The sequence below is a fragment of the Protopterus annectens genome, chromosome 1.part1, assembly GCF_019279795.1.
Source record: "Protopterus annectens isolate FY-2018-M chromosome 1.part1, PAN1.0, whole genome shotgun sequence".
Taxonomy (NCBI): Eukaryota; Metazoa; Chordata; order Ceratodontiformes; family Protopteridae; genus Protopterus; species Protopterus annectens.
The window spans coordinates 959,622,924-959,635,359 of NC_056726.1; the positions used below are offsets into that span (position 1 = coordinate 959,622,924).

The 12,436-nt window shown below is 42.8% G+C and overlaps 1 protein-coding gene across 3 annotated transcripts in view; it reads left to right on the forward strand.

Annotated features, from left to right (window-relative positions):
- TAF1B (TATA-box binding protein associated factor, RNA polymerase I subunit B) overlaps window positions 1-12,436 on the forward strand; it is a 1,822,186-nt gene that overhangs the window by 1,644,073 nt on the left and 165,677 nt on the right. For all 3 annotated transcript variants that reach the window (XM_044079209.1, XM_044079201.1, XM_044079215.1), the window contains one exon: window positions 2,445-2,664. In XM_044079209.1, coding sequence (XP_043935144.1) covers window positions 2,445-2,664 — 220 coding nt within the window. The remainder of the gene's footprint in view (window positions 1-2,444; window positions 2,665-12,436) is intronic.

The window sequence follows — 12,436 nt, forward strand, 5'->3', positions numbered from 1 at the left end:
ATTTTCCTTTCACATACATGTCCAGAATTTTTGACATGAAAAGTTGGCAACCCTAGTTATATTCCTTCCTATACTTCTAAGTTTCAGTCCTTAACCACGTTAGCATTTTCTCCAAGATGCTTGAAAGTTTAACGCTGTCTTGCTTCTTTGAATGCCTGCTTTTTCCTCATATATTGCTCACAACTTGTCCTGTTTTCTTCCTCACTTCGTTCTCTTTATTCTTGTCATGTTCTTATTTGTTTCCCCTTTTCCATCTGCATCTGAATAACTTTCTCTTCAAACGTTTTCTGCCTGCCTGAAGCACATCTTCATATTCACTTTGAACTGTTCTTCTATAATCGCAGGCTCCCTGTTGAGATGTTGGTACTCCAAATGCTAAGTGCCAGCACTCCAAAAAAAAAAATAAATAAATATTGGAACTACAGAAGAGTGAATCTCTTACATCATTCTTTTCCTCTAATTTTTTTTGCAGGGGGGCAAGCCCCCCCCCCCACACACACACACACCTTGAACTTATGTACCCAAGTGTCATTGTTGGATATGGAGCCATAAACTGTAAACCACTTGTCTGAAGTTCTTTTACAGTGAGTACAATAAATAACCTTATCAAATATCTGTACATGTGTAACAAAGCCCCCAAAACGTTTTGTGCAGTGAGCTTTGCCCCTCCACCCCCAGCTAATATAACTCCTCCTCAGTTTGTGAAACCTTGGGAATTAAACTAACATTATTTTGTCTGAAGTAATTTCAGTCATGTAGATGCACTTGTAGAAGTATGTGGGTGCATGGGGGCAACTTTTTCCCTTCAAAAACACCTGTGCAGTTTTTAAGTGACACAAATTTTGATGTACCATTAGTTTTATTTTGAAGTTAAAGCAGTTGAGATGAGTACATTTAAGCACCATTTTTTCTCCTCCTGCGTGCAGCTTATAATCAGCTGCCAACAGTTCCTCTCCTCAGTCAAGCAGCTCTGCTTGACCCACCTATGCCTCCCCTGGGCTCAACTCAACCCATATCTGGGGCCAGTGAGAGGATCAAGGGCACTGTTGCAGTATTGTACATCTGCCAAGGAGTGTGCTGTAACCTCCACCGACCCCATGGCAACCTTGTGAGAGCCTTAATCTCTGGGAGCTGCATGCATACCCGTATTCATGTTCACCTTCCTGACCAGGCAGTGTACCACTTGCAGAGAGTCTGTGCACACATTCCTGTCACCAGGATAGGTGAGCTGGCACTGGCCACTCACTCCCACCCTCCCCAGTCTTGTCTTTCCAGCACCAGTGTTTCTAGTCAAACAGTGGTCGTCTGGAGCACAGTAAGTGTTTTATCCATTTACACTACAAGGTCTGCCAAACACCATTCATTAAACATGCAGAATGTCGATGTCTGTTCAACACTACTGTGTCAACAGAAACAGATGATCAACACATGCATAAAATTGACATTTCCTTGGCAAGGGTATATTCCCTTTCCCCAGGAATTGTGCAGTCTTTAAGCTGATATGGTTTAGTCTGTTCTGGGGGTAATCTTTGGAGCATGTACAATACGTGTCAGTGTTCTGTATATCGGTATTTCTGATGTTAACTTTGTGAACGGTGGATGAATAATCTCACACACACACACACACACACATATATATATATATATATATATATATATTACGGTAGCACTGAAACTGGTTGATTGGCATAATGGTCATAATGTTTAAGGTGTTTACCTTACAGATAGAGGGTGCAAAGTTTGATTATCAAATGGGACAGTTTGGTAGGGTTAAAATGGCCCACGGAAAAAATGGGCTTTCATTTTGCTGTAGTTCTTTTAAATCTTTGCAATTCAAACATTTGTCTTCAATATTTTAAGTCCTTTAACTTTTTGTAGATCGAGCGAGTGACATAAACTCCTATATAGATGATATATTTGCACGCGAGTACATACACATGTACATAAATACATATTAACAGAGTAAAGAAGAAGGAAATGAATGAAATCTTATTGAGGACAGTATGAAGTTTCAGTTGTTTGTATTATATACCTTTTTCATTACTGGTGCATAAATTATGAATTGTTTATTTTTAAATTCTGGATCTGTTTCCTCAGGTGAAATTATTTTTATTTACCTCTCTCTTTTAATGCACTGTATTAGAGTCGATGCAAGTTATGACTTTTTATAAGGTTGAAAACATTAAAAAAGTACATCATTTAATAATAATGAAATAAATATACTTTGGCAACATTTCTTTTCATGTGTACATCCAAAAACACAAGAAGATTAACTTGCTCTCCATCACAAAGTTTGTGACTGGTTAGATTTGGTTTGCAGTTTCTAGTTCTGTGACCCATTATATTTTCACAGTTACACACTCACCTCAACATGAAAAGTCATATAACCATTTCTTAACATTTAAAAAGAATGTGACGTACCATTGCACTTTTCATACTTTCAGGTATGGTGGTGAGTCTGCAACAGCAGTTTGACAGACTTGTTGGTTCTCCTCAAAAGAAGAAAATTCCATCCAGTTTCCAGTTCACCTGGGATGAAGAAAATACAGACAAACCTTGTTTCCATGGGCAAAGCTTAAAGCATTATTTAGTAAAAAAGAATGGATCATTTACCCCTGTGAACAATGAGTACTGGCTATGCACCCTAAAGCCTTGTCACTTAAAGTAAGTGCTGCATTACAGGTATGGTTTATAATATCTTGCTTGTAGCTGAATACAGGCTTCTCAGTGTTTGATTGCCTTCAAAATCTGCATGTAGCAATGTTGTTACTAATGTGTGTTCTTGTGTGCAGTAATATTTCTTACACTGAAATTAATTGTCTAATGGTGTATTTTAGAAGTAAGTAGGCATAGTAAGTGTTCAGTAGTGTAAGAATGTCCTTCGTTATCACAATTGCAGTATTCCTTACAACTGGGATATCCTGTCAAGGATAGCTGAAAGTAGAGCCAGCTTACCAAAGCTTTTACAGCTTCCAGGCACCTTATGTCAGACGCATGTCCTATGTCCATGGTGTAAGGCACGTATGTGATGTACATGTGTTTAATCCTCAGAACTTTGCCGCCAGTTTGAACACATTTGAATTCGCCACGTTGTTTCAGCTACTAAGACTTCTCAAGATAAGTGCCGCTTTGGGATATCTTCTTTCCTATTTTTCCTTCTTAATTGCCTTTTTACATGTCATCCATGAAGGGAAAATATGAGTGTGGGAGTCAGATTCCCCATAAGGATAGACACTAGAAGTAACTTTTTTCTTTGGGTGCTACACGCAACCATACTCATTGTGAGATTTGTCATATGTTTGTCCCACAGACTCTCAGCAGCCATCTTTCGTCCTTTTCCATTTACTTGGAGAACCAGCATTTAAAACTTTTAGCTTAGGGTGCCGTGGTCTCTGAATCTGCTGCTTAAGAAAAAGGATAAAAGGGCTTGTATTGAATCTGTTGATGTCCATCCTCATTCTGATGTCTCCATCAAGCTGACTAAAGAACCTAGGGGGCATCAAGAGCCAGCATCAGCTCCCTCTGCTGTGACCCAGTTGGAGGCCTAAATGGAGCTGTCTACCCGCACATCTGCCAAGGCTCTGATGGGGGGGGCCTGACTGGTTATATCTGAGGGGCCATGGGGAGATTCCCCAAATTCTTATTAGGGAGGAGGTTTCTAGTACCCTCACTGAATGTAGGCAGGGGTGGAAACCCCTAGATTTTTTTAAGGCTGACTTTCCCTTGAGAAAGAAATAGAAAACCAGACAATGTAGCCCTTCTGGTTAAGGATGCACTCAAATATTGACAGGACTTTACTCAGAGGCTTTTCATTACCTTTATGGCTTAAAAGCCCCTCATGACTTGTCTGTATCTGCCTGTGTTTCTGGTTAACTAGTACATAAAAACTTTGTAGGGAATCTGATTCCTCGTGGATGAGTTGGACGTAGACTCTGGTGAAGAGTCATTGGCTTACTCTTCTTAAATCCATTCTCCTCTTGCCCTGGAGTCTGAAGGAGAGGATTCACTTTCTCCTGATTCCCCTGTGGTGGAATTGCCCTTTGGAAATACTGTGGTACTTGTGATGGAACAATTTAAATGGGATTGTTCCCAGGTTTGTGACATTCAAAAGCAGTTTTATGAACTTTTACAGAAAGATTCACCCAAGCCTTCTACGTACTTCCAGTGTTGGATTCTCTTTTGGACACTTTCTCTTTGTCTTCTCAAGCATCTGTTTCCCAGCTTTCTGCCCCTAAGAAGCATGACAGGTTCTATAAAGTACCCAAAGCTCAAAAGTTTTTGTATAAAAGTTCTTCCTCTGACCCAACTGTGATTTCCTTGACAACTGACAAACCATCTAAATTACTGTACTCTTCTAAGCTTTTACCTTCTGATAAGGACGGCCATGCCATGGAATGGTATGCCAAAAAAAGTGTATACTTCTGCTGCCTTCATTTTCAGGGCCATTAACTACCAGACCCATGTGACTAGGTTATGTACTGGTTCTTCTTTCTAAACTTGGGATCATTCGGAGTGATATGCGTGATTCTGAGGCAAAGTCTTAATTCATTTCCATTTTGAGTTCTGCTTCTCAAGTGTTTTGTCATTCTATAAAATGCAGTTTTGATGCTACAGATGCATCCTCTAGGACAGCTGCATCAGGGTCTGTGATGAGGAGGTATTTTTGACTGCGCTTACAGGCTCTACTTGAAGGCATGAAGGCCAAATTAGTGTATTATACTCCCTTCAGTAACCAGAATCTCTTTGGTTCTGCAGCTGCTGAACTCTTTAAGACCCTACGGGATAAGGGTGAAGTCCTCCATTTCCTAAGTTCCAGGGAAATTACCCATCTAACTCTTTTTGTCAATAGGCAGCAGAGGCAGCCTTCCCGGGGCAAGCGGTCTTCCAAGTGAGTTTTTCCTGACAAGCTTTTTCAGTGTTCTGAGAGTAAGAATCCTTCTTACCCTGACAAATCTGCTTCCATAGGTTTGTAGGAGTGTACAAGTCTAAAGGCTTAAGAGCCCTTACAAGCCTAACCCAATTTAACCTAATGTAGCAGCACATAGCGCTTTCAGAACCCACCACTGTATATCACTAAAAAGTCTAAATTGGTTAGAACTGCCATATCAACTGACATGTACATAACATCTTACCACCTATAAAATTTTCCAGCATACATCTGCCTGTCCAGCACTAAAAAAACATTCTACACAACTATGTTCCTAGTCATTCATTACAATCCAGTGTCCAAAAACTTCTGTCTGCCTACAAACCTAGCGAATCTGCTGGGCATTGTCTGTACTCGTACAAGGTTGCTAAGGCCTGGAACTCCTTACCTGTATCCATCAGGTCTGTATCCTCCATCCCATCCTTCAAAACCATTCTGAAAGAATTCCTAGCTAAAATTTGGCTTTGTTCTTGCTCAAAACCAGGATAAACTGTATCCTTAAATGTGAGCAAATACATTTTCATTCCGTATACCTCCTTACTCTCTCCCCCTTACTCTCTCCCTTCTTCACTTGCTTACTTACTGCTATCGAATTCTCTTCCCTGACTTTCTGTATATGCCATAAGCCTGTCTTTCCTTCACTTCAGATTGTTAATTCCTATTTCTGTTAGACTAACGTACCTTTAATTTCTCTGCAAACTGTCTAATATTTTTTTAAATATTAAATAATGGTCATAGACATTGTATAGATTCTTAACCAATGTTTTTTGTTGTAATTATTTAAACTGCAGATATTTTTGTTTTATTTTTGAAGATTGTGATATCATTGTTCTTAAAATGTTTTGTAATAATTTGGAACTTTTCTCCCCATCCCCAGGCCTCCACTGAAAATAGGTTCAGCCCAGTCGGACTTTCCCAGTAATCAAATGTCAATAAATATGGCCCCTAAGGTAAGAGGATGTCATGGGTTTGTACCTATGTCTTGAGTATCTTACAAATTACCCCTGTCCATAAGGAACATGGGTGCTACCCTAGGTGTGAATTTGCAGTTCCCCATCCATTAATCCAAATGGTGTTTGAAGAGGGCCAGGGAAGGGTTCTGCTTAAAATGAATAGGAAGCCTGTTCCAAAGAAGGGGCCGTCTCTGAGACACTCATCTGTCTCCCCAGCATGTTTTGTTTGAGTCACTGACTAAGTATAGATGCCTAGATTGGGTGACCCTCATGATGTTTGACTTGCGGATGTGTAGCAACTCCATCAGGGCTGGATTTTTGAGTGATTTGTAGGTCAGGCATAGGTCACCCTTATTAATAGTCTGTAGGAAGATAGTGTAAAGGGATAGGACTTTTAGCCTGTCTGCATAGGACATGTCATTTACATCCTGTATTTTCTTTGTGTAGAGCATTCCGAGGTCACTCCAGTTGCTGTAAGTGCCTAGTCAAGTACATTGCATGTAGCACATTGTACTCGATTATTGATCTAAAGAGGCCTGAGTACAGCAAGACCATAATTTCCCTATATCTGAATGCCATACCTTTACTTGTAATTTGTGCCACATAGAAGGACTTCCTCACCACTGGGGACATGTAGAGGTCAAAGTTCAGGTTACTGTCTAGCTGTGTATCTAGATCTCTCACCTTTGAATCAACTGTTAAGGGTGTGCTATTGATATTGTAATTTGTAGGGGTGTTTAACTTCCCAAAGGGTATTATAATGCATTTTTTTTCACATTTAGTTTTAGGCCGTGGTTGTGGCAGCAATCATTTGTCTGCTCTAGACACTGCTGAAGGATATGTACATCACTGGGGGATTCAGTGATTAGCCCCCATCTTGCAGTTATCAGCAAAAGCAAACTTTGTCATCCAGAGGAATTCTACATTAGCCATGACTTCAGAGAAGTATATTCTGAACAGGAGTGGTCCCAGCACTGAGCCCTTTGGCACATGACTAATAAATGGCCTCTTGCTGGATCTGAATTCACCCACTTATCCATATGTGCCTGTCAGTGAGCAAGTTGGCTATTCATCCGGTGACCTAGAGACTTATGCCCAGTTTTATGAGTTTATTTATACCTATGTGGGGAATTGTGCCATATGCCTTGGCCAAATCGAGGTAGGCAAGTATGTACAAAGAAGTGTACCATATTCAGTAGGCATGAACTGTCCTTGACAAAGCCAAGTTGGGTCAGATCTACTGTTTGGAGTTTCCCATGTCATTATTTGTCATGTCCATGATTATTCTTTTCATTGCCTTACATATAAGACTAGTCAAGGTTATAGGTCTGCAGTTTCCTAGATCAGCAGAGGGATGGCTGTTGTCCTCCACTCTGTCAGCATAAAAGTTCTTTGGTAATAATTGGCGGTGGAGTGGAGGAGGGTATTTCTTGGAGGAGAACTGGGGATGACAGGGATGTGACATTTGAGTTGAATATGTCAGCCTGCAGATTTGCTATATCTTTTGGCTGAGTATATGTGATATCATCTACAACTGTTGCTGTTAAGACTGCGGAAATAACTGAAAAATATCTTACGGTTATCCGTAGCTTTGGAGGTTATTTGTACCTTAAAGTCTGTGTACAGAGACTTGACTAGTTCCCTGATTTGCTTGTTTAGACTACTGAGGAACTTTTTGCTCTGTTGTACACATTCCTTCTTTCTTCTGGACAGGATTTTCTTTCTTTTGTTGTACAACCTGTTAATACCAGGGGTCCACCAGAATGGCTTGGTTTTGCTATTTGACCTGGGTTTAATTTATTTTGGTACTGCCATTTCTCTGCGGTTGTTTATGTGGTCATAAGGTGCTTTTTGTGTATGCCTCGGCATACGTTTCTGTGTTTTCAGTATTTGGGGTAGCTTGTAAGCTAGCTATGCTGCCCCTTAATAGCGGGTGATTTACCTTAGAGAAGTTCTTAAAGTTTTTGGGATTAGTTGTAGGGAATAGTTTTACCTTTATTTCAAGGGAGCCCACTTTGTGATGTGATCTTACCAGTAAGGACATCACATGGGGGGGGGGGTCAGGGGCAGTGTTGTCTCATATTTCTGAGCACCAGATCTGGGTTATTTGTTCTCCTAGTGGAAGTGCAGACTAGCTGCTTCAGGGCATTTGAATTTATAAAGTCAGTAAATCTTTGGGCCTGCATATTGGTGGTTGTGTATGCCTCCCGATTAATGGAGGAGTAGTTAGTCACCCATGAGTAAGGTATTAGATTGGATGTTCATAGGTTCATACTAGGCTATCTGCCCTGGGGCAATTATAAGCCTAGCCCAATTCTGTATGGCTTATGCCACCCCTTGATTTGAGTATACTGTGCCCTTTTTAAGGTTTAGTTTACTGTGCCTCTGTCTAATAGTGACACGGGAGTAATCCCTTGGACAAACCTACGATCCCCCATCCACCTATCGAGATTCTTCTTGAAGAGATTCAGTGAGGTGCTCTGCCTCACATGAACTGGAATTCTATTCCAGAGCGAAGGGAGCCTCTGGGTTATTAACCTGTCCCTCAAGCAAGTTCTATTTATTTCTGTGCTGAGGTTCAAGTCCCTCGAGCGTGTGGCTCTAAGGGATTTAGATTTACTGAGGTGGGGCATGTACATTAATTCTGGATTTGACATAGCTTTGTATGTCAGGCATAGATCGCCTCGAAGTAGGTGGTATGCAACTGAGTAGAGCTGGAGTTTTTTTAACCGAGCAGCATATGGCATCTGTTTGAGACCCTTGATCCTCTTGGTGAGATACTTTTGGGGTCTTTCCAGTTGCTGCAGGTGTCGGGTAAGGTACATCCCAAAAGGGGCATTGTATTCTATGATGGGCCTGATGAGGGATGAATAAAGGGGCACGATTACCTCTCTTGATCTAGATGTGAAACCCTTCGTGATGAGGTGGGCTATGTAGAAGGTCTTTCTAACCACTTTGGCAATGTGGTTTTCAAAGGAGAGATTGCTATCAACTTGGGTCCCCAGGTTCCTAATAACTTTCTCTGTACTTAATGGGTTTCCGCCTATGTGGTAATTTGTGGGCACATTGTTTTTGCCAAAGGGTATGACTATACATTTTTTGGCATTTAACTTTAAACCATGGCGCTGGCACCAGTTATCTGTCTCTGTGAGACCTTTTTGAAGGATGTTTGTGTCAGCTGGAGAGTCGATTATGGCGCCCAGTTTGCAGTCATCTGCGAACTTGGTGAGCCATAGTCCTCCCACGTTTGCCTGTACCTCGGAAAAGTATATACCGAACAAGAGTGGTCCCAGGACAGAACCCTGTGGGACGCCACTTGTGACCGGTTTCGAGTCTGACATGGCTCCAGCAACTCTCACTCTGTGGGTTCTGTCTTTGAGCCAGTTTGCGGCCCATCTTGTGACATAGGGGTTTATATTTAAGCTGGATAGCTTATCTATGATACCCGAGTGGGGTATTGTGTTAAATGCCTTTGCAAGGTCCAGATAGGCTGTGTGGACTACCTTCCCTTCATCTATGGCTTTGGTGACTGTTTCGAAGAAGTCAACCAGGTTCAAAAGGCAGGATCTGCCCTTGACAAAGCCGAACTGGGTAGGATCTAGTGTCTGTAGGTCCCCAATGTCTTTGTTTATGAGCTCCATGATGATCCTCTCCATAGCCTTGCAGACTAAGCTAGTCAGGCTTATGGGGCGATAGTTTCCAGGGTCCGTAGAGGCTCCACCTTTGTGGAGTGGGACCACTGTTGCTGTACGCCATCCTGTGGGCACATAGCCTGTAGTGAGGCTGAGATTGTATAGCTGTTTTATTTGAGGGATTAGTTCCTCTTGGAGTTCATGTAGGACGCAACCTGGGACGCCATCTTGTCCCATGGAAGCAGTGTTTTTTGCTTTGGAGAGGGCAGCCTTCACCTGAGCATCAGAGATGTTTGGGAGGCAGCCCTCTGTCGGGATAGATACTTGCTCTTTGGGAGTTTGCACTGAACCTGTCTGCCAGGATATTGTCTGTGGGTTCAGTGTATTTTTTGTCATTTAGAATCAACTCAGAACAAGTCTGGGAGTTGCATCCCAGGTTCCTAACATAACTGAAAAAAGCCTTATGATTGTCTTTGGTGTCCTGTGCAATTTTTCTCTCGAAGCTGGCCTTGGAGGATTTTATGAGGGATCGTAATTTTTTGCTAGTACTGATCAGAGATGCCTTCAGGGCGGCCACGGTGGTGCAGTGGTTAACATTGCCGCCTCACAGCAAGAGGTTCTCCGGTTCGATCCTCGGCTGGGGTGCCTTCTGTGCGGAGTCTGCATGTCCTCCCTGTGGTCGCGTGGGTTTCCTCCGGGTGCTCCGGTTTCCTCCCACATCCCAAAGACATGCTGCAGGTGGATTGGACACTCTAAATTGGCCCTAGGTGTGCGTGTGAGTGTGCCTTCTGTGGAAGGTTGAGCGCCGGGCTGGCAACTCGACACCATAAAACTCCACTGCCATTCAATGTGCGGACAGGTGATCCGCTGTGGCGACCCCTAACCGGGAAAAAGCCGAAAGAAGAAGAAGAAGACTGATCAGAGATGCCTTCGCTATTAGGGATTTTGCTCTATCATGTAGTAGCTTCCTCCTTCTGTTGTACAGTTTATTTATGGCAGGGGTCCACCAGACTGGACGCCTGCCTTTGGATGATTGGGTCTTGGTTTTGTTTGGGATAGCATGATCCATGCATTCCTGGAGATGTCCGTAGAATGCATTTATATAGGATTCTGCAGTTTGGGCCGTAGTTTCCACTGGCCCTGGGGCATTGAAGGATTCCATTTCAGTTTTGAGAAGTGAGAAGTTCGCTTTTGAGAAGTTTTTCACTGTGGTTTTCTGGGCTGAGGGTGGGGTCGGGATGTGGACATCCAGTGAAATTAATTTATGGTCTGATCTTACCAATGGTGTGGTGTGGAGCATAGAGTCCCCGTGTTGGCAATGATCAGGTCTAGTATGTTGTCCCCTCTTGTGGGAGTGGTGACTAGTTGTTCCATAGCATTTGAGTTTATAATTTCCAGGAACCTTTGGGCTAAGGTGCTGGGGCTTGAGTAGTGCTCCCAGTCAATGTTTGGGTAGTTGAAGTCGCCCAGTATAGTGGTGTTCGGAGAGATCTTCATGTTCTCCAATGTTTTCAGGAAGGCCGAGTGGGATTCCTGACTTTGTGAGGGTGGTCTGAAGGATGCTATAAACTGAAAAGCAGTCTTGCCCACTGTTAGTTGCACATGGATGTTCTCCGATACTTTGTGCAATGCCACTAACCTGGAGGTGTAGATATCCTTGATAAATATGGAAACTCCCCCTCCTTTTGTGGTTCGGTCCGGGTTTTGGGGCCGAAAAGCATGATATGAGGTATAGCTTGTAGTGCTAGGGTGCTCTCTGGAGCCTTGAACCAGGTTTCTGTCACTGCACAGATATCGATGTTCTCCATACTGAGGAGAGCTTCGAGTGTGTGCATCTTGAGGTTAAGACTTCTGGCGTTAAGCAGTATTACCCTTAGTTTCTTGTTCCTTGTGCTGTCTATGGGGGTGGGTTTGACTTTTGAGCCTTGCCTAAAAAAGGCACTATAGGGGTGGCAAGAGCCTTTGTCAATATCCGAAAGCGCAGTGGTGACAGGTGCAAGCCGTCCCTAGCGAAGCAACGTGGCTTGTCGAGCATGTCATCCCAGGCTGACAGACACTGGATCCCCTTTGAATGACACCAAAATTTTAGCCAATTGTTAAAATCGATCATTTTGTCTTTGTACTGTGGCATTATTCTAGGTGAGGGTAAGATGCTGCTCAAGGTCAGGGTCATACCAGCCTGGGATACATGAACAGAGAGCTCCTGTATGTCTCTTTTCATGTAGTCCAGGGAGGTACGTCTCAGGTCATTCACACCAGCATGTACAATGACTGAGTCATATTTGTATTTGCTTTGGAGTGACCTGAGTGCTTGCGTTATGTGGCGGATCCTAGCACCCGACAGGCAGCTCACCGTGACCTTCTCTTTATTCAGCCTGATGAGCGGGACGTCAGTGTGTCTGACAATAGAGTCACCTATTACAAGAGTATCAGGTGTGTTATTCAGCCTTAAGGGCTGTGGCTGCTTGGCACACTGACTTTGTGGGCTATGTGTTGTGCGTGTTTTGTTTAGAGGTAGCATTTGCTTGGATGTCTGCTTTGGAGGTCTCTGTTGCTTAGGTAGATTTTTATTTAGAGCCTCCGAGTATGTTTTTGTGTATTTATGTGTTTGGTTCGCTGATGTGGTGGGACTATGTGATACTGGAATTGTGTTGTGTGAGGTTACCTTCTCCTCCTGACTGGTTACACCAGTTTTGAGATGAGAGAGCTCAGCCTCCAGTTTGGCTAAATAGTTGCATCTCTCACATATATTTGAACCTGTTTGGAGGAGGAGAGGGTTGTCCATGTACATGAGGCAGTTGTAACATTGCCTCAAAATTCCCAGATTCACCAGCTGGACTGGAGAGGAAACCATTGACTGACCTTTGGACATGCTAGAGTAATATAGGGAAACTGAATTTAAGATGGACCAATAGAGGACAGGG